We start from the raw sequence: 22,401 nt of genomic DNA, 5'->3' as shown, positions 1-22,401 counted from the left end.
CCTGCTCCTCCTGACTCCTCCTGACTCCTCCTGACTCCTCCTGCTCCTCCTGACTCCTCCTGACTCCTCCTGACTCCTCCTGCTCCTCCTGACTCCTCCTGACTCCTCCTGCTCCTCCTGACTCCTCCTGACTCCTCCTGCTCCTCCTGCTCCTCCTGACTCCTCCTGCTGCTCCTGCTGCTCCTCCTGCTCCTCCTGACTCCTCCTGCTCCTCCTGACTCCTCCTGCTCCTCCTGACTCCTCCTGCTCCTCCTGCTCCTCCTGCTCCTCCTGACTCCTCCTGCTCCTCCTGCTCCTCCTGACTCCTCCTGACTCCTCCTGCTTCTCCTGCTCCTCCTGACTCCTCCTGACTCCTCCTGCTCCTCCTGACTCCTCCTGCTCCTCTACTCCTCCTGCTCCTCCTGACTCCTCATGACTCCTCCTGCTCTTCCTGACTTCTCCTGCTTCTCCTGACTCCTCCTGACTCCTCCTGCTTCTCCTGACTTCTCCTGCTTCTCCTGACTCCTCCTGCTCCTCCTGACTCCTCCTGACTCCTCCTGCTCCTCCTGCTCCTCCTGCTCCTCCTGACTCCTCCTACTCCTCCTGCTCCTCCTGACTCCTCCTGCTCCTCCTGCTCCTCCTGACTCCTCCTGCTCCCCCTGACTCCTCCTGCTCCTCCTGACTCCTCCTGACTCCTCCTGACTCCTCCTGCTGCTCCTGCTGCTCCTCCTGACTCCTCCTGCTCCTCCTGACTCCTCCTGACTCCTCCTGCTCCTCCTGCTCCTCCTGACTCCTCCTGCTCCTCCTGACTCCTCCTGCTTCTCCTGCTCCTCCTGACTCCTCCTGACTCCTCCTGCTCCTCCTGACTCCTCCTGCTCCTCTACTCCTCCTGCTCCTCCTGACTCCTCCTGACTCCTCCTGCTCCTCCTGACTCCTCCTGCTCCTCCTGCTCCTCCTAACTCCTCCTGACTCCTCCTGCTCCTCCTGCTCCTCCCGCTCCTCCTGACTCCTCCTGACTCCTCCTGCTCCTCCTGCTCCTCCCGATCCTCCTGACTCCTCCTGACTCCTCCTGCTCCTCCTGCTCCTCCTGCTCCTCCTGACTCCTCCTGACTCCTCCTGCTGCTCCTGCTGCTCCTCCTGCTCCTCCTGACTCCTCCTGCTCCTCCTGCTCCTCCTGCTCCTCCTGACTCCTCCTGACTCCTCCTGCTCCTCCTGCTCCTCCTGACTCCTCCTGACTCCTCCTGACTCCTCCTGCTCCTCCTGACTCCTCCTGCTCCTCCTGCTCCTCCTGACTCCTCCTGCTCCTCCTGACTCCTCCTGCTCCTCCTGCTCCTCCTGACTCCTCCTGACTCCTCCTGCTCCTCCTGCTCCTCCTGCTCCTCCTGACTCCTCCTGCTCCTCCTGACTCCTCCTGACTCCTCCTGACTCCTCCTGACTCCTCCTGCTCCTCCTGACTCCTCCTGACTCCTCCTGACTCCTCCTGCTCCTCCTGACTCCTCCTGACTCCTCCTGCTCCTCCTGCTCCTCCTGACTCCTCCTGCTGCTCCTGCTGCTCCTCCTGCTCCTCCTGACTCCTCCTGCTCCTCCTGACTCCTCCTGCTCCTCCTGACTCCTCCTGCTCCTCCTGCTCCTCCTGACTCCTCCTGCTCCTCCTGCTCCTCCTGACTCCTCCTGACTCCTCCTGCTCCTCCTGCTCCTCCTGACTCCTCCTGACTCCTCCTGACTCCTCCTGCTGCTCCTGCTGCTCCTCCTGACTCCTCCTGACTCCTCCTGCTCCTCCTGCTCCTCCTGACTCCTCCTGCTCCTCCTGCTCCTCCTGCTCCTCCTGCTCCTCCTGACTCCAACCCCTTCCTCTTTAAAGCTCCGTACCAACATGTTATTACTCCTCAAGGGGACAAGAAAGAAAATGGAGACAAAAGCCAATCCAGTCACACTTCAACTACTTAGATTACTCAGTCAGTCTGAAGTATTTCAGAGCCACGCTCCTTTTGACGTCAACATGTTTTCTTATGCTTCTATTGATCAGGCTTATATTACAATATTAGTTTACTTCCTGATTCTTCTTCGGTGGATTCCAGCCCTGATGCTGGAGAGTCGTCCTCCATGTTTTAGCTCTTCACACAGCCCAGTAACGAGCTTCAGGCCCGTTTCTAACAAAACCTTTCAGGTGGAAATGAATTGTTTTCATGGCAAAAGCAGAAACTCTGAAAACAATGTAGTTTTCCTGTTGGGCCACTAGTGGGTGCTGTTGTTTGGTTTTGTGATGAAACCACACACACATGCAGCAGAGAACAATGAGCTCCTCACTCCAACCCAAACACTGGGAGAACCAACGTTCCAGAGGACGGACCACCAAGTTGGATTGTTCTCATGGTGACTGTCAAAATAAAACCACCAAGTTGGATTGTTCTCATGGTGACTGTCAAAATAAAACCACCAAGTTGGATTGTTCTCATGGTGACTGTCAAAATAAAACCACCAAGTTGGATTGTTCTCATGGTGACTGTCAAAATAAAACCACCAACTTGGATTGTTCTTACGGTGACTGTCAAAATAAAACTACCAAGTTGGATTGTTCTTACGGTGACTGTCAAAATAAAACTACCAAGTTGGATTGTTATTACGATGACTGTCAAAATAAAACCACCAAGTTGGATTGTTATTACGATGACTGTCAAAATAAAACTACCAAGTTGGATTGTTATTACGGTGACTGTCAAAATAAAACTACCAAGTTGGATTGTTCTTATGGTGACTGTCAAAATAAAACTATTAATTACTGTCAACTATTAATATGGAAAGCATGTGGTGGTGGTGAGCACAGCAGCAGCGTTTCCACCGTCTCCATGGATACAAAGCGTCGGTGTTTCCCTCCGTTTACAAGGACATGGAGTTGGAACGTTGTCAAAAAGTTCCACCTTGGGCACAAAAAGTTGTGTTTCAGTTGCTTGAAGGCGTTGAATGAACGGATCCTAAAACATGCAGCTCTCCAGGACCAGATATTGAGTCTGGCTTTAACTCAAACACGTTCATTTAAAACAACTTCCAGAGTAAAGAGCAGCAGTGTGTAGCTGCAGCGACTCGGTTCACTGCAGCTCGTCTGGGAGATTATTTCTGTAGAACTCACCCAACTAGTTCATGTCTGTGCTGACGTTAAACCGGGGATCTGGACACACACACACACACACACACACACACACACACACACACACACACACACACACACACACACACACACACACACACACACACACACACACACACACACACACACACACACACACAGGAGATCAGTTGTTTGACAACTCTCCGCTCGCTCGTAGAGCTTTGTTTGGCCTCTAGGTGGCGCCTGGTCAGTGGATGTTTTCACCAAACAATCCAAAACATTTAAAGTCGATGAGACTATTTCTGTTTCTAAGCTATAAGAGCTCTTTGCTGCACGTTGCTTTGATTTACAGTTTCTGCTAAAGTCATTTGTAGAGACAATCCCTGTAGCATTTTAAATGAATAAAGCTAATAAAGTAATAGAATAGTTTATAAAAGGATTTATACCACCAGAATTGGAAGAACGCTGCATAATAATGTTGAACCAAAACTGCACAATGCATTCCTATTGACGTATTATTACAATATTTCCTTGTAATTATTACATATTCTGAATATTTCACTGCTAATTGAATAAAGTAATAACTAGCCAAGGATGTAATAACTTATTAAATCATTAAGCAGCTGGATATGGTTCATCCAGAGACGCTGGATCCCGCCTGGTCTGAGCAGAGCAACGCAGCTCATCAGGAGAAAGATCTCATCACATTAACCTCCAGACAAACAGCCTCGTCTTCCAGCACCAGTTAAACTCCAACGGAGTTTTGAAAGAAGATTTAAGGCTTCAAAGGGCTCCTAGCTTACCTCAGATTATCATGAGCATCATGCATTGATAACACGTTATCCTAGGACATGAGAATAAAGTAATGAGGAGGATGTGAATTTATAAATAGAGGAAAATCTCACATTTCCTCACATTTTCTAACTAATTTGATTGCATGTTAATATATCTAGCTGCTATAGTCTCATACGTCAGGTGGTTTTTAGAGTCACCTCAGAGAAGGATTCAGTGCCTCTAAATGCTCCTTGGAGTGGAAGAGAAGAGCCCAGGAGGACGATTGCCTGCTGTGCAGCAACATTAAAAACCACTGAAGAGCTGCAAACGCTCTGGACTAACGGCTCTGGGTCTCCGTTTAACGTTTTCCTCTACACCAGTGATTCTCAGCACTTCTGGACACGTTTCCTCAGGTCTCACATTAAACACATTTTCCACCTCCACCAAATGTTTGGGTAAAAACATCACCTGAGTGACGGCAGTGGGCAAACTGCCCTGCTGGTGGACACAGAAGAAAAGGAGGGCTGCATGCACACATGTTACATGTTAACCCCGTCAGGTATTCAGCTCCCGCAAGACAAACAAAGTTATCTCTCACCTGCAGGAGGAGGAAGAGGAGGAGGAAGAGGAGGAGGAAGAGGAGGAGGAGGACCTGCTGCTGCTGAGACGACCAGAGACCAGATGAGCTCCCTTCACAGAGAGAATTCCTTCAAATGAACAACGAGAAGGAAAACTTTGAACGTTTGGCTCTGCCTTCACTGCCAGAGGCAAAACCTTCAGCGGGGGGCGACCTCCTGCAGCCTGATTGGTCGAAAGCCAACCAATGGAGGGGCCAGAGCCCAGACCGAGAGACGGGGGAAGAACAGAAGTGACATGAACGTCCCGCCCCTGGTGTGTGTGTGTGTGTGTGTGTGTGTGTGTGTGTGTGTGTGTGTGTGTGTGTGTGTGTGTGTGTGTGTGTGTGTGTGTGTGTGTGTGTGTGTGTGTGTGTGTGTGTGTGTGTGTGTGTGTGTGTGTGTGTGTGTGTGTGTGTTCACACTTGAGTTCAGATTGTATTACTGCCTTTATGTCACTTCTGCTAAAAGGTCAAAGGGCACGGCCTGCAGTTACCCAGACAATTCCTAGGTCTGGTTTTATCTCGGAGACGTTTCTAGAGCGACTTCCGATGTCAGACTGCGTCTCGGACCTCCTCAGGAAGTGTTCTGAGGGAAGGTTCTGTGGTTCCTGTTCTCCATGTGACCCGAGCAGCCATAACCCATGTTAACACCAGGTGTAAGACTATTGCAGTAAGAGTTTAAATGTGTGAGACAGACAGGAAGTGTGTGTGCGGTGGAGTTCAGACTGAGCAGAGATCAGATAAGGAAGTAAAGAACTGTTCATATTCACTCTGAAAACTGGAACTTTTTCTTTTTGGATAAGAAAACAGAAAACACTGTTTATAGGCTAGAATCCAGCAACTTCAGGAAGATAAACAGACGAACTTCTGTTTTCTTAAGGGGTTAGGGTTTGTCATCATTTTATTTGTTTGTGGGACATATAATCCAAACTATGTGCCTTATTGATCAAAATCACACAAATATTCTCCATTTCTTCTCCACAGACTGTTAATCAGATCACTTTTCTCAGTGTATTTCAGTAAAACGTGTCTTCACACTGTCTGAGGCCACTGCTGCCCCCCAAGAAGAACCTCCCTGACCGGGACCTGCTCCTGAACCCCCCCCCCCCCCCCCCCCCTTTACGCTGCTTTCTTTTAGTCTTTTAGTCTTTTAGTCTTTTAGTCTTTTCCTTTCACAAAGGTTTGGCGTTTAACCAACAAAAACAATGTCCGTTTCCATGGAAACAGTGAAATGTCATTTTTATGTTGGACCACTAGTGGGTGATGTTGTTTGTTTCATAATGGGAAATGGACTCACTTATAGAGCGCCTTATAGAGCAGCTCCAGAGCTTCACATGGTTCATCACATTCACACATCGGAGGCTGCAGCCGGGCAGAGTGCTGTCCCTCCACTGTGGCAGGTTAGGGTTCAGTGTCATGCCCAAGGACACTTCACCAGAGCTGGGAATCAAACTTGCAACCTTCCGATATGGAGACTACCGTTCTTCCAACCGAGCTACGCTGCCACAAGCATGACTGAAGAGAACAGTGGGCTCTAAACATTCACAACAGGAGAACACGGACCATCAAGTTAGATTGTTATTACGGTGACTGTCAAAATAAAACTACCAGGTTGGATTGTTATTACGGTGACTGTCAAAATAAAACTACCAGGTTAGATTGTTATTATGGTGACTGTCAAAATAAAACTACCAGGTTAGATTGTTATTGCAATGACTGTCAAAATAAAACTACCAGGTTAGATTGTTATTACAATGACTGTCAAAATAAAACTACCAGGTTAGATTGTTATTACAGTGACTGTCAAAATAAAACTACCAGGTTAGATTGTTATTACAATGACTGTCAAAATAAAACTACCAGGTTAGATTGTTATTACAGTGACTGTCAAAATAAAACTACCAGGTTAGATTGTTATTACAGTGACTGTCAAAATAAAACTACCAGGTTAGATTGTTATTACAGTGACTGTCAAAATAAAACTACCAGGTTAGATTGTTATTACAATGACTGTCAAAATAAAACTACCAGGTTAGATTGTTATTACAGTGACTGTCAAAATAAAACTACCAAGTTGGATTGTTATTACGGTGACTGTCAAAATAAAACTACCAGGTTAGATTGTTATTGCAATGACTGTCAAAATAAAACTACCAGGTTAGATTGTTATTACAGTGACTGTCAAAATAAAACTACCAGGTTAGATTGTTATTACAGTGACTGTCAAAATAAAACTACCAGGTTAGATTGTTATTACAATGACTGTCAAAATAAAACTACCAGGTTAGATTGTTATTACGGTGACTGTCAAAATAAAAGTACTAAGTCCAGGAGAAGATGGACTGGGAGTCCTGACACTGGAGGAAACTTTTTGTACTCATTCATGTAGTAGCGTCTTCACCATCTACACTGAGACGGAGCCAGAGTATTTATAAATAACTACCTTTTCTCTGTTTACACAATCATGGAGGCAGAGAGTTTTCAAAAAGTTTCACCTTGGGAGTCGTGTGCAGAAAGTCCGTCCACCAGACTTGTGCTTTTTCTGCACATGTAAGTAACAAAGAAATGAAATGAAATATAATGAAATACAACCAGGTCTGCTGCTCATCCCACAAATTCATGTTCCTTACAGATGTGACATAATTCAAAAGGTAAATAAATTATACACATTATAACTCAGAACCCACTTACCAAACATAACTCTCCTCAGTCCTACAGGGGCAGGGGTAGGACCAGTCCAGGTGGGGCATTCACCATCACCTCATTCATTTAAGTTGTAAAAACAAAGCCTAGGGGTGACGGTGTAAAGAAACAGAATCCTCGTTTTCTTTTACAGGGAAAACCTGCAAGAACGAACTTGTCATGTTTTCTTTACCAAGGAAAGGAGTGTTGAGACCCGGGGGGGGGGGGGGGGGGGGGGGGGGGGGTGGCTTTGAGCTCTGAGCTGCATGAAGAGCCAGGATTTAAAATGGTTGGAACACCGTGTGGAACAGATGGGATCGTCTGGAAAATAATGTTCTGGTAGAACTTTTTCTTTTTGAAGTTGTACCTGAGCGGCGCGACCTGTTGGGAAGCCACTTCCTGTGTTGTGACCGTCTGAGAAAATGAAGTGTGATGGAGCCGTTCAGCTGCTGCTGGGATCTGATGGTGGAACGTTGTTCTCTGTGACGGCCATGATGCTTCAAACCTTCCAGCACTGATCTGGATATGTTGATGGATTTGTTGACCAGAGGAACTAACTAATCCACAGTCACTAGCAGACTCAGAGGTTTGGACTACCTGGTACTGAACTGGGATCTGCAGAGGCAGAACCAGTTAGTGACTAGAAGGGGGAGGATTCTGCTGATGCTCAGTGTAAAGACATTCCTCACAACGGTGTCAGCCCAGATACACCCTCCCCGTTTAGACGCCTTGTAATAACTTCAGTGTTTGTACAGTTTCAGGTAATGAGGTTGAATAGGAATGTATTTATATAAGGACTCATAGTTCCTTTAAAGAAGCAACTCATCAGTTTAAAATCTCGCCGGGGGAAAATAGAAATACACACATGTATATATATGTGTATATATATATATATATATTCTTCTTTCTGAGATGACACCCTCACAACTGTCGTTCATCGCTCAGACTCCTATGAAACTCCCCTCCGGCACGGCGCCCACGACAATCACGACCTGTTACGTTTGTCCATCCCGTCCCCCTGCGATGTCCCCCGTCCATCCCGTCCCCCTGCGATGTCCCATGTCCATCCCGTCCCCCTGCATTGTCCCACGTCCATCCCGTCCCCCTGCGATGTCCCACGTCCATCCCGTTTTGTCCACGATGGCCTGAAAGGGACCACAAAGTGCCCAGAACAAGGTTTTTGTCCCAGTCCAGACCTGGACCAGTCTCGTACCTACCTACAGAAGAACATTCCAGATGAAAGCCTGAGGGAGTTCTCCAGGTCAGGACAATCGACTGCCATATTTCTTACTATGATATTCTTTAACATGTGCAGAAGTAATCTGAGGTTTTTAGCAGCAAAGTTGAGTTCAAACAAAGAATATTTGTACGGAGTGGGAAAGCAGTCTGTATAAAATGAGTTTTATAAACTTTTAAAAGAGTTCCCATTGAGGAATCTGTGTTTGTGAAGCAGTTGATGCGTATGAGTGAATGTGGTCCGAGTGTTTGAGCTGCTAAGCTCCTCCCTCGAGGTGAAGGAACCACATCCAAAAGAGAAAGTGAAATTCTTTTGCTGCCTGATCCTTGAAGAAGATGCAGATTTAAAGAGGCTGGGCATTCTTATCATCTGGACAGGAAGAGGTAAATGAGTCAACAGCAACTTAGTGGACCGAGTTCCTGAGTGAGATTTCCTGTTTGTGTCATTCTGTTCGGTGAGTTTCAGCTTCTCACCAAGACTTCAAAAAACATCGAAAAATGGCTTCTCACCCAGAACAAGACCTCTCCTGTCCCATTTGCAAAGACATCTTTCAGGATCCTGTTGTCTTATCGTGCAGCCACAGCTTCTGCAGAGTCTGTGTGCAGACCTGGTGGAAGGAGAAGCTCATAAACGAGTGTCCATCCTGTAGGGAGAGGTCTCTGCCCAGTGCTCTGCCGACCAATTTAGCTTTGAAAGAGCAGTGCAAGGCTTTTTTACTGGAGCAACCTCAGTCATCTTCTGCAGGATGGATGGTCCGCTGCAGTCGGCACTCGGAGAAGCTCAAACTTTTCTGCCTGGACCATCAGCAGCCGGTGTGTTTGGTCTGTCGAGACTCCAAATCTCACTACCAGCACAGGTTCAGGCCCGTCGACGAGGCTGCAGAGCATCACAGGGAGGAACTCCGGGTTCTCCTCAAACCTCTACAGGAGAACCTGAAGCTCGTTGAACAAGTTCAAGCAGACACTGATCAAATGGCTGAACACATGAAAGTCCAGGCTGGACGCACAGAGAGACGGATTAAGGAGGAGTTTCAGAGGTTTCGACAGCTTCTAGGTGAGGAAGAGGAGGCCAGGCTGGCTGATCTGAGGGAGGAAGAAAAGCACAAGAGTGAAGTGATGAGAGATGTGAGTGACACTCTGAGCAGAGAGAGATCAGCTCTGTTGGAAACCATCAGAACCACAGAGGAGGAGCTGAGAGCTGAAGACATCCGCTTCCTGCGCAACTACAAGGCTGCAGTGGAAAAGGTGCAGCTGCGCCCCCTGCTGGAGGACCCACAGCTGCCCTCAGGAGCGCTCATAGATGAGGCCAAACATCTGGGAAACCTGAGCTTCAACATCTGGAAGCAGATGAAGGACTTGGTCTCCTACAGTCCTGTGGTTCTGGATCCAAACACGGCTCACCCGGCGCTGCTCCTGTCTGATGATCTGACCTCCGGGAGGCGAGGACAGATTCAAATGCTTCCAAAGAACCCAGAGAGACTGGAGCACTACTGCAGCGTCCTGGGCTCCCAGGGCTTCGGCTCGGGGGCTCACTGCTGGGACGTGGACGTCGGGGCCACAAAGGACTGGGTTCTGGGTGTGGCAGCTCCCAGAACCAGCAGGACCCGCTGGCTGGAAGACGCCCGGTCCGGACTGTGGCGGATACGACGTCTCCAGCATGACCTGGAGGCCGTCTCTCCCTTCCTGTTCCACAAGATTCCCACGCCGGAGAAGCTGCAGAGGGTCAGAGTTCATCTGGACTGGGACCAAGGGAAGCTGTGGTTCTCCGACCCGGACAGCGACACACACATTCACACCTTCACACACACCTTCACCCAGAAGCTGTTTCCTTACTTCAGCAACAAAGACAAACACCCGCTGAGAATCTTAGCAGAGCATCCCAGCAGCTTCCAGACAGCTTGAGGAGGAAGTCCAGCTCCACTCAGACGGCCAAGCTTTAACCTTTCCAACAGCATTTATTGAAATACTGCAGTACAAAATACTCACATTTAGTGTTCTTGAACTTTATTTCAAGACAGTCGCTTTTTTATTGACTTTAAGATTTAAATACATTTCCATGTTTAAAAGAGTTAATCTGACGAATCTTCATCGCAGTCTCTTTAACTCTTTAATCTTTAACGGGATTATTTCTATGGTTCCTAATATAAAGTGCTATTCGTGGAAGATAATCTTAAAATGACAAACTCAGTTTTAAATGAACAGTTTTTTGGCAGTTTGTCATATTTGATTGTTTCTCACATTGTTAGAAGTGGATGTCAAATAGGGAATAGTAAAATAAAAAAGATGCTGTACATATAGAATTAGATTACTTTTGGAAAGGTGATAATTTAGACTTCCTGTGAAACAGCCAGTTTTTCAAAGTGAATCCCTTTTGGATATTTGTCATATTTGGTGTGTGACACAGCTTCATGTGAGAGTTAAAGGTACATTAGAGTCTCATAATTCACATTTATCTGTTGTGTGTGCTCGCTTCAGGAAAATACTCGTTTATTTTACTTTTATGCTCCTCAATGTCTTTAAATAGTCTGAATGTGTCTTGATGTTTCGGTTTAATGTTTTTTCATCTAAATGTTTCTTGCTGTCTGTAAAATATTTCACTGAATTACTTTGGGCTGTTGTGAACAAATCGACTTTTTCTGGTTTACTTTGGTATTTTCTCAACCTCTAATTATCACAAGATATCACGATTATTTTCTACATGAAATGAAACGTGTGTCTTGTGTCATCTTTGTTAATATTTTTATACTTTAGAATTTTACTTTGACAAATGAAATACAAAGTTTTCACTTTGTGCTGTTCACTGCACTATTTTAATGTATATTCCTACATTTTGATTTCACTTCTTTCTCTGTCCTGAGAAAAGAATTTAGTTTTCATGTGAAAGCATGAAATGACAGATAAAAACCATAAACAATTCTCTCTTTATGTGTCTGCATGAATCACTGGATGTTCCTCAGCCACCGTGTCCTTTGTTTTCTTCATTTCCTTCCAGAGGACAAAAGAGCAGAAGCAAATAAAAAGAGTGTGACTTTGTGTTTTCCTGCTCACACCTGATCAGCTGACTCAGATTGCCTGGTGGCTCCGCCCACAACTCATGTGTGAGAAGAAAAACCAGGAAGTCCCTGTTGTTGCTTCACCAGGAAGTAACCCACACACACTCACACATTCACTCGCACACACACACACACACACTCACACATTCACTCGCACACACACACACACACACACACACGCACAGAAAAAAGTATTCGAGCAGGTCTGATCAACAACTCCCCCCGAGGGAGGAGATTCCCAGCAGGAAGCACGGCAGCTCTAACTGTGAGATTGAGGAGGAAACATCTGCGTTCTGGAAGCTTCTCTCTGGAGGAAAATGTTTTTCCAGTCTGAGGAGGATCTCTCCTGTCCCATCTGTCAGGACGTCTTCAAGGATCCCGTCGTCCTGTCCTGCAGCCACAGCTTCTGCAGCGACTGCCTGCAGACCTGGTGGAGAGACAAGCCCATACGGGAGTGTCCGGTCTGTAAGAGGAGATCCTCAAGGGGCGAGCCTCCCCGGAACCTGGCGCTGAGAAACCTGTGCCAGACCTTCGTGCTGGAGAGGAATCAGAGAGCCTCGGCGGGGTTGGAGGGTCTCTGCCTTCTGCACTGCGAGAAGCTCAAACTCTTCTGTTTGGACCACCAGCAGCCGGCGTGCCTCATCTGCAGGGACTCCAAGACGCACATGAACCACAGGTTCAGACCCATCCACGAGTTGGCCCAGGAGCACAAGACGACCCTGCAGAAGTCCCTCAGGCCTCTGCAGGACAAGCTGAAGATCTTCCAGTACGTTAAAGGAAACTGTGACAAAACAGCTGAACACATCAAGACCCAGGCCCAAAACACAGAGCGGCAGATTAAAGAGCAGTTTCAGAAGCTTCATCGGTTTCTGGAGGAGGAAGAGGAGGCCCGGCTGGCTGCTCTGAGGGAGGAAGAGGAGCAGAAGAGTGGACTGATGAGGGAGAAGATCCAGGCTCTGAGCAGAGACATATCAGCTCTGTCAGACGTGATCGGAGCCACGGAGGAGAAGCTGAAGGCCGAAGACGTCTCCTTCCTGCAGGACTACAAGGCCACAGCAAAAAGAGTGCAGCAGCGCCCCCTGCTGGACGAGCCGCAGCTGCTGGTGGGAGCGCTCATAGACGTGGCCAAACATCTGGGCAACCTGAGCTTCAACATCTGGAACCAGATGAAGGACTTGGTCTCCTACAGCCCTGTGATCCTGGATCCAAACACCGCGAACCCGGAGTTCGTCCTGTCTGAAGATCTGACCAGCGTGAGTCACGGAGAGAAGCAGCAGCTTCCCGAAAACCTGGAGAGGACCGACTACCACCGCTCCGTCCGAAGCTGGGAGGGTTTCCTCTCGGGCGCACACAGCTGGGATGTAGAAGTTGGGGACAACACGGCCTGGTTTGTCGGCGTTGCAGCAGAATCGGTCCAGAAGAAGGGACGGGTCAAATCTGGATTCTGGCAGATCGAGTATTTCAACGGGAAGTACAGCGTGCGTGTACTAGGAGCGCCATCGTGTGGTCTCCGGGTGAAGAAGAAGCTGCAGAGGATCAGGGTTCATTTGGACTGGAGCAGAGGAAAGCTGATGTTCTTGGACCCCGACACCGGCACACTCATCCAGACCTTCACTCACACCTTCACCGACAGGCTGTTTCCCTGCCTCGGGACCTTACACCATCTCCCGCTGAAGATATCAGAGAGCAGGATGTCTGTAACGAGAGAATTACTCAGTCCGCTGTGAGAGACCAGAACGTCTCAAATCAATGAGAAGAGAGAGACGACTTTTTACATTAGAAAACAGTTTTTGACTGAAAGGGTTACGCTGTCAGAGATAACTCACGTTAACAACATAAACACTAACTGCTCAGCTGTCCTGTCATACTAAAATGGGCCAGTCTTTTATTTTGGGCATTTTCTGAGCCAGGCAGTGAATCTTCACAACATTTCAAGTGAAAGTTTTTGTGTTTTCATTTCAGAAAACCTTCACATTAACATGACAACGGCAGAAACACTGCAAAACAATGTAGTTAGCATGTAGGGCCACTAGTGGCTGCTGTTGTGTGTTGTTTTTGTCATGAATCCACAAAAGCATGTCAGGACAGATTAATACGCTGTACACATGAACAATCCCGAGTACCTGACCTTCGTCTACAGACGGTGGATTGGATGCTCTCAGGGTGAATCCCAACTATAAAACTACTATGAAGTCATGGTTGTTATTGTCCTTCTGTTTTATGTTTTCAAAATAAGTTTCCATTGAATTAATTTATATCCCAAAACTACTAAGTTGAAGCATTTGCATTAGAAGTGAATAATTTATTTCAGAATATTGTGTCTCCAGTAAAAACAAAGCGCAGCGGCTCGGCCTGCATGAAGAAGAATAGGTCAAAAAGATGGATGGAGTCGCAGTAGCACAGAGAGCAGCCAGGGGTCAGTAATGAGGTGAGGGAACCATTTCAGCAGCAGTAAGTGAGGAAGCTGTACCTTAAGTCCTTAACCGACTTCTCTGATATGTGAAAGAATGAAGTTTACCTCAAGTTAAACCTGGAGAGGAAAGTGTGACGAGAAGCCGCTGCTGCTCAGCAGGTTTTCATTCAATTCAGCCTGAAGTGGAACAATAATGACAGGAACTTCTGCTGATAGAACCACATGATCTAGTTCTAATTTCTACTCTTCCTGATTTCACACGTGTTGTAACATACATCCATCTTGTGTCCCGCCCTATTGATCCCACCCTGCTGTGGGCAAGGGCAGAATTCACCTGGACAGGTGAGGGCGGGGTTCAGGTGAGGGCGGGGTTCAGGTGAGGGTGGGGTTCACCTGGACAGGTGAGGGTGGGGTTCAGGTGAGGGTGGGGGTTCAGGTGAGGGTGGGGTTCAGGTGAGGGTGGGGTTCAGGTGAGGGCAGGAGAGCGGGGTTCAGGTGAGGGTGGGGTTCAGGTGAGGGTGGGGGGGCGGGGTTCACCTGGACATTTGTTTTCTGATTTGGCTTCTAATAGCAGAGCTTTTTTGTGTGTGTGTGTGTGTGTGTGTGTGTGTGTGTGTGTGTGTGTGTGTGTGTGTGTGTGTGTGTGTGTGTGTGTGTGTGTGTGTGTGTGTGTGTGTGTGTGTGTGTGTGTGTGTGCATTGAAAGGTTCCAGGTCGTGTCACGTTGTATTGAGGAGGGAAACTGATTGCTGCTCTATGAATGTGTGAAGCTCACTGCTGCTCTGTGTGTCTGCTGCTGCAGTGGTGCAGTGGTGCAGTGGTTTGCACTGCTGCACCACAGATGACGGTGTTTGCCGTCCACACCTCACAGCCCAGTCGTGGTTTTAGAATTCCCCCTCTCTGGGTTTCTAAAACACCGCCTGGTGTGGATGAAGTTCTGGTGTGGACGGGTCCTGAGGCCAGGATTACCGGGGTTTTCCCCTCGACCTGTGAAAACAAAACTCTTCATTGACACAGACTGAATATCCACCCGCTTCAGAGCTGCTATGAGCAGCCAGACCTGTAGGGGGCAGTGTAACGAGAAGCATGAAGCCATGGTAGTCAATCAGAATCCTGGACAACGAATTGTGACGTAAATCTCCCCTCTTGAGATGCAACCGGAGACACAGAGTTGAACCAGAGACCTGGTCCGTGTAGACATGACCTCAGACAATCTAATCCCCAGGAAACCTTTAATCTCTGTGGATTACTGAGGTCTGGTATGTTGACCACATGGGGGCGCCACAAGGCTTTGGATTTAGAGAACGAAGTTCAGGTGGGACAAAGGAGGGGAAGGGGCTTTTTAAAATTCTGCAGGTAAATTTTATTTGATAAATAAAGTGGTACTTATTGTAGAATTTATAAAGATATTGTGATCAATGACTGGATTCATAAACATTTGATCAGGTGTTTATGTAGCTCCAGACATTCAGCCTGGACCCTCTACATCTCTTCTTTATATTCAGACCGCTGCCCCTGTTACACTTCAGGCCTGAATATTTGTAAATGATGTGACATTTTCCTCCCTCAGAATTTACTGCTGCTGTTTTCATCATAAACATGATTTAAAATAAATGTTGTGTTATTTCTGTCCCAGCAGTTCTGGATCCAAACACAGAGAATAGAATTAAATGCCTCGTCAGCGTCAACGACACAAGTTTCATTTCCCTGCTGGAGTGTGTGAACGAGTTTTAGAAGAAGTTCGTCCAGCAGAACAAGAACTTCACATTTTCTCCTCACAGACCGAAGAATCAACTTCTTCACTCCCTGGTGAGTCCGTCCGTCTCACTGTAGAAGGACCGCAGTGGAACCATTAGAACCTCCACTCCTTTTAATCTATTTGTCTTTCATTCATGGTTTGAAGGGTCGTCTCTGTGTTTTGGATATAAAATGTGATTATTTTATTTTTACACTTTCATTCTTCCCAGTATTTATTAAGTACTTCACCTCTCCAGATCAAGTACTTTCATTCTTCCCAGTATTTATTAAGTACTTCACCTCTCCAGATCAAGTACTTTCATTCTTCCCAGTATTTATTAAGTACTTCACCTCTCCAGATCAAGTACTTTCATTCTTCCCAGTATTTATTAAGTACTTCACCTCTCCAGATCAAGTACTTTCATTCTTCCCAGTATTTATTAAGTACTTCACCTCTCCAGATCAAGTACTTTCATTCTTCCCAGTATTTATTAAGTACTTCACCTCTCCAGATCAATCAAGATCATTGAATTAGTATTTCAAAGTTAAGATCAACTTAAATTTCAATTCTTTACTCTGGTTCCACTGTAGTGCAGATGAACCTTTAGAAGCCCAGTGGACCAGAACCAGAACTAGAACCAGAATCAGAACCAGAACCAGAACTAGAACCAGAATCAGAACCAGAACCAGAACCAGCAGGTCAACATTTCAAAGAAAATATCAATTTATATTGTTTGTAAACAAATGTTCTTAAGAGTAGCAGAGACAACACGGAGAAAGTAAAGTAGTAATATCCTTTGTAAAAACACCCGTCAGGAGTTTCTGGATGTTTCTCAGTATTTTCCACCAGAAGTTTCATTAAAATGAGTTTCTGTTACGATTCAAGTCATTTATGGTTGTAATTGTTTGTTTTTTGTGAACATTTAAAGTTTATTATGCGACTATTTGACTGGTCACAAGACATGAGACTGTGTCCGTGGCCTGAGAACTAAAATCAACTGGAAGCTCTAATCTATAATCTATAATCTATAATCTATAATCCGTCACTTTTATGCCTCATGTTTGTCTGTTTGCACGATCCCATCATCTTCATCACATCACTGCCTTTTCAACTTTTGCTTTTTCTCTCCTGACATTTACCTGAAATGTCTCCAGCTTTTCCCGCCGGCTCTCCCCCACAGGAAGGTTCTTAATGGGTCCATTGGGATCTGGGTGGCGACCCGCGACCCGGAAACGGGGGAGCGGAGGAGAATGAATGAATGAATGAAGGAATGAATGACTGAATGAATGAAGGAATGAATGAATGAAGGAATGACTGAATGTTTCCAGCTTCTTATTTCCTGGCAGAGTTCCACTGGTGTCCCACGTTGTGTGGATCTTCATCTTTAATTGTTTCATAATAATAATCCCCATATCCACCTGTTTCTCAGCTGATCGTCCTGACTGCCTCTCACTTTCTGATATCCAGACCTCCATCATCATCATCCTCATCATCATCGTCTTCATCATCGACTCCAGTTGTTTAGGACCATGGGGGGCTGCAGCCAGCTGCTGATCCTGCTGTTCCTCTGCTCGCTGCCGCGCCTCAGCAGAGCTGACGTGAGCTGCAGAGGAACCGACGGTCGAGATGGAGCGGCGGGCGCTCTGGGACGAGCAGGATGGCCTGGAGTGAAGGGCGAGAAAGGACAGCCAGGTACTACTTTACAATAAAGTATAATGCAACTCGACGCGACACGACGCGACATGATAAGACATGATAAGACACGACACGACACGATAAGACGCGATACGATAAGACACGACACGATAAGACACGACATGATAAGACACAATACGATAAGACGCGATACGATAAGACACGACACGATACGATAAGACACAATACGATAAGACACGACACGATAAGACACGACATGATAAGACACAATACGATAAGACACGACACGATACGATAAGACACAATACGATAAGACACGACACGATACGATAAGACACAATACGATAAGACACGACACGATAAGACACGACATGATAAGACACAATAAGACACGACACGATAAGACACGATACGATAAGACACAATACGATAAGACACAATAAGACACGACACGATAAGACACGATACGATAAGACACAATACGATAAGACACGACATGATAAGACACAATACGATAAGACACGACACGATAAGACACAATAAGACACGACATGATAAGACACAATACGATAAGACACGACACGATAAGACACAATAAGACACGACATGATAAGACACAATACGATAAGACACGACACGATAAGACACAATAAGACACGACACGATAAGACACGATACGATAAGACACGACACGATAAGACACAATAAGACACGACATGATAAGACACAATACGATAAGACACGACACGATAAGACACGATAAGACACGATACGATAAGACACAATACGATAAGACACGACACGATAAGACACGACACGATAAGACACGATACAATAAGATACGACACGATATGATTTGACGCGACATGACACGCTTCAATACAATTGTTGCTTGAGTTCAGACTGGATTGAAAAAAGGATTCCAAGTACTTTGTTTTGAAAATCTGTCTGTTTCCAGCCATGATGGCCGCCGGTCCCGTGACTGCAGGCACCCTGCTGAGGCTGAAGGGGGAGACGGGCAGTCGGGGATCACAGGGGGACATCGGTCCTAAAGGTTTCCAGGGAACTCTGGGAGCTTTGGGCCACCGCGGTCCACCCGGACCCCCCGGCCTCGGGACCCAGAGCGTCAGCCCCGGTACCTCACCTCCGCAGGGTTTCCCCTTTTCAACGGGCGATTTCCAGCCCAATGCAAGATAAAAACTCTATAAACTAAAAATCAACTCAATAAAAACCAGTCAAAGTCACAACCGCTCCACAGACTCCTTTTAAAATCAAGAAAAAAAAATCATAACTGAGACTTAAGCTCCAGAACTGCACAAGGAGTTCTGACTATTAAACACCACAAAGTAATCCAATTACAATCTGGGCTCTGGGTGGTGGGTGATCGCTCTGATTACAGAAAGTTCTGGACATTTTACACCTTCAACTGAGTGTGTGTGTGTGTGTGTGTGTGTGTGTGTGTGTGTGTGTGTGTGTGTGTGTGTGTGTGTGTGTGTGTGTGTGTGTGTGTGTGTGTGTGTGTGTGTGTGTGTGTGTGTGTGTGTGTGTGTGTGTGTGTGTGTGTGTGACAGGTCAGTCCTCTCAGCAGGGGACCCACTCGGCCTTCTCAGCCTTCCGTACAGAGAACAGTTATCCTCTCTACAACCAGGTCACGCCTCACGCTGACTCAGCAGATTCCTCTGTTTAAGAAAAAAGAAGACGTTTTTCAAATTAAAAGTTTGGTGTTTTCAGGTGGTCACATACCAGAGGACCGAGGTGAACAAACCAGCTGACTTCAACGCAGCCACGGGTTACTTCACCTGCAGAGTTCCTGGGACGTACTACTTTAACTTCTTCTCTGCGGCCAAGGTGACGACTCGGGGATTTCTACTGAGGCTGGAGGCCTTCAGATTACAAATCCTTTGATTTCATAGATAGCACATTAAAACTAGATTAACGGTGGACATCACTGCGAACTGGAGGAATGACACCACAACTGTCTCACACTGAGCTGCACACAGGATTCTTCTTTATCACTATATTATTATTATTATTATTATTATTATTATTATTATTATTATTATTATTATTACTATTATTATTATTATTATCATTATTATTATTATTATTATTATTATTATTATTATTATTATTATTATTATTATTATTATTATTAATGTTACTACTGTTATGATGACGTCTTTTTTCCATTGCTGGAGGATTTATGCGCAGATATCAGTTGGAATACTCAACAATGTACATAAATCTGATCAAGTAATGATAGAACAGTAACTCTATCTGTCCCTGACTCTGTCTGAAGGTCAGCATGTGTCTGAGGCTGGCCAGTGAAGCTCTGCAGACCAAGCTCGGCTTCTGTGATTCCAACACAAACGCTGATCAGGTGGGTGGAGTGTGGAACCATGATGGTGGAGGGTGGGTGGAGGGTAGGTGGAGGGTAGGTGGAGGGTGGGTGGAGGGTGGGTGGAGGGTGGGTGGAGGAAACAGGGTGTCAGCTGGGGTTCTGCCGGTCTGATGGCGAGCGGCGCTGCTGTTTCAGGTGCTGTCTGGAGGTGCGGTGCTGCAGCTGGCAGCCGGCCAGAGAGTTTGGCTCGAGTCCTTCCGCAATGAGCAGACGGACAACGACGCACGAGACGTCCGAGACAAACAGATCGTCTTCAACGGCTTCCTGCTCTTCTCCAGTCCAGTCTGACACTTTCAAACAGTTTCTTAAAAAACAAAAGTATCCAGATATAAAATGTGATCGTTCACCAGGTCACTCCTTCAAGTCTTTTCTCTCTCTTGTTGAGGCCCCGTTTCCACGACAACACCTAATCTGTTCAAATAAAGGAGAGTGTTTCCACTGCAGCAGACACACTGACACCATGTAGTTAGTCTGCCGGGCCACAGGGGGGCGCAGTCTCTTGTTTTTGTAATGAAACCACACAGACGCTTGTCCAGAGAAGAAAACGATATAAAGCTGAACAAAGTGTAGAGAAGCGACATTCTAGTGCCTGATGAGGAATCAGATCCTATCAGGGAGAGTCTCAACTAACAAACTACTGATCTGGAGGATCGAACTACAAAACCAGCGCCAGTCAAACTCGGGGTCGGCCATGTTGGTTTACTGGAGCAGGAGCAGAAGAAGCCTTTACCACAGGAGGATACACATATGCAGTAGCAGCACTCTGTCGCCTCCTGCAGTCTCTGAGGGGAATCACACCGTGAAAGAATCTTTCCACCTGGAGATTAAAACCCTGCAGATGCAGTGGATCAGAACACCGTTGTCGTGGAAACGGAGCCCCAATGGTGAAGAATGTTTTGTGGAAACACACGTATTTGCTGTGTTGTAAACTATGTTAACTTCATATTAAACAACTAAAAAAAACCTTGGCATAGTTTTCAGTTTTCCTTCTGCGGAGCGTCACACCCCAGTGGACACAAGTTCCATCCATCCATTCTTCCTTTACATCACTTCATTCAACACAGAGTGAAGTCAGGTTACAGCTGGGCAGCTGAGCCGTTCATCACAGGACAGAAACAGGAAGGCAAATTTCTTTCTTGACACGTCGCGAAGCCGCCACACAGCACGGCCCTCGGGGGGCGCCGATGAGTCTCTCTCAGGGGGCCACAGTGCAACAACAATTTCAAATGAAAACACAAACCTTCCCTGTGTTTTAGGAGAATGTTCCACCTCAACTATTACCAAACGGCTCGGTCGTCATGGAAACGAGAAAAAAAGCTCAGGCTCCGTATCCCAGTACACAGTGGAGACGCTGCTACTGCTCATGGGCACCACGGCTGCAGTAACCAGTTCCTCTGCACATGCTCAGTAGAGCCAATCAGAAAACGTTTCCTCCGTGGTGTCAGGACTCCAGCGTCCATGTTCTCCTGGACTTGGTACTTTTATTTGGACAGCTCTGCTCCACCCTAGCTCCCAGCTCGCCTTTCCGACCCGGAGCAGCGCCTCTGAAGTCTGGGGGACGAGGTGGACATGTTGAGGGACGATGTGGACATGTTGAGCGACGAGGTGGACATGTTGAGGGACGAGGTGGACATGTTGAGCGACGAGGTGGACATGTTGAGGGACGAGGTGGACATGTTGAGCGACGAGGTGGACGTGGTGGACATGTTGAGGGACGAGGTGGACATGTTGAGCAACAAGGTGGACATGCTGGACATGTTGAGCGACAATGTGGACATGTTGAGGGACGATGTGGACATGTTGAGCGACGAGGTGGACATGTTGAGGGACGAGGTGGACATGTTGAGCGACAATGTGGACATGTTGAGGGACGGTGTGGACATGTTGAGCGACGAGGTGGCATGGTGGACATGTTGAGGGACGAGGTGGACATGTTGAGTGACGAGGTGGACATGTTGAGGGACGAGATGGACATGTTGGGTGACGAGGTGGACATGTTGAGGGACGATGTGGACATGTTGAGGGACGATGTGGACATGTTTTGAGCGACGAGGTGGACATGTTGAGCGACGAGGTGGACATGGTGGACATGTTGAGCGACGAGGTGGACATGTTGAGCGACGAGTTGAGGGACGAGGTGGACATGTTGAGCGACGAGGTGGACATGTTGAGCGACGAGGTGGACATGTTGAGGGACGATGTGGACATGTTGAGGGATGAGGTGGACATGTTGAGAGACGAGGTGGACATGTTGAGGGACGAGGTGGACATGTTGAGCGACGAGGTGGACATGTTGAGGGACGGTGTGGACATGTTGAGCGACGAGGTGGCATGGTGGACATGTTGAGGGACGAGGTGGACATGTTGAGTGACGAGGTGGACATGTTGAGGGACGAGATGGACATGTTGGGTGACGAGGTGGACATGTTGAGGGACGATGTGGACATGTTGAGGGACGATGTGGACATGTTGAGCGACGAGGTGGACATGTTGAGCGACGAGGTGGACATGGTGGACATGTTGAGCGACGAGGTGGACATGTTGAGCGACGAGTTGAGGGACGAGGTGGACATGTTGAGCGACGAGGTGGACATGTTGAGCGACGAGGTGGACATGTTGAGGGACGATGTGGACATGTTGAGGGATGAGGTGGACATGTTGAGAGACGAGGTGGACATGTTGAGCGACAATGTGGACATGTTGAGGGACGAGGTGGACATGGTGGACATGTTGAGGGACGAGGTGGAC

The 22,401-nt window shown here is 47.2% G+C and overlaps 4 protein-coding genes across 9 annotated transcripts in view; 3 read left to right on the top strand and 1 right to left on the bottom strand.

The window, feature by feature from the left end:
• The window catches only part of dnase1l4.1 (deoxyribonuclease 1 like 4, tandem duplicate 1), a 16,399-nt gene extending 11,759 nt beyond the window's left edge, over positions 1-4,640 (bottom strand). The window contains exon 1 of one of the 4 annotated variants that reach the window (XM_080462586.1): positions 4,458-4,640. Coding sequence is in view for 1 of the 4 variants with exons in the window: in XM_080462585.1 (XP_080318711.1) it covers positions 4,328-4,397 (70 nt within the window). In the remaining 3 variants the exon portion in view is untranslated. The other 3 variants (XM_080462587.1, XM_080462585.1, XM_080462588.1) reach the window with 3 other exon arrangements.
• Positions 4,641-8,714: 4,074 nt separating this feature from the next.
• Positions 8,715-11,303, top strand: LOC308109173 (nuclear factor 7, brain-like). The gene has a single exon (XM_080462580.1). The coding sequence runs from the start codon at positions 8,892-8,894 to the stop codon at positions 10,293-10,295; it is 1,404 nt and encodes a 467-aa protein (XP_080318706.1). The 5' UTR covers positions 8,715-8,891; the 3' UTR covers positions 10,296-11,303.
• A 322-nt stretch (positions 11,304-11,625) lies between these two features.
• Positions 11,626-13,635, top strand: LOC308109172 (nuclear factor 7, ovary-like). Its single transcript, XM_080462579.1, has one exon. It carries the CDS (start codon positions 11,764-11,766, stop codon positions 13,171-13,173), a length of 1,410 nt encoding a protein of 469 aa, XP_080318705.1. The 5' UTR covers positions 11,626-11,763; the 3' UTR covers positions 13,174-13,635.
• Positions 13,636-15,006: 1,371 nt separating this feature from the next.
• Positions 15,007-20,629, top strand: c1qa (complement component 1, q subcomponent, A chain). Of its 3 annotated transcripts, none has more exons than XM_080462573.1 (8): positions 15,007-15,214; positions 15,498-15,667; positions 17,064-17,288; positions 18,211-18,387; positions 18,824-18,900; positions 18,984-19,100; positions 19,552-19,632; positions 19,789-20,629. In XM_080462573.1, exons 2-8 carry the CDS (start codon positions 15,529-15,531, stop codon positions 19,939-19,941), a joined length of 969 nt encoding a protein of 322 aa, XP_080318699.1. In that variant the 5' UTR covers positions 15,007-15,214; positions 15,498-15,528; the 3' UTR covers positions 19,942-20,629. The 3 variants fall into 3 exon arrangements, with proteins under 3 accessions (XP_080318699.1, XP_080318700.1, XP_080318698.1); XM_080462574.1 differs by having other exon boundaries at positions 15,019-15,173; XM_080462572.1 differs by lacking the exon at positions 15,007-15,214 and having other exon boundaries at positions 15,559-15,667.
• Positions 20,630-22,401: the final 1,772 nt, after the last annotated feature.

The sequence above is a fragment of the Lipophrys pholis genome (genome assembly GCF_963383615.2).
Source record: "Lipophrys pholis genome assembly, chromosome: 4".
Taxonomy (NCBI): Eukaryota; Metazoa; Chordata; class Actinopteri; order Blenniiformes; family Blenniidae; genus Lipophrys; species Lipophrys pholis.
The sequence above is the reverse complement of the archived record's forward strand: the minus strand, read 5'-3'. Positions and strand labels throughout refer to the sequence as shown.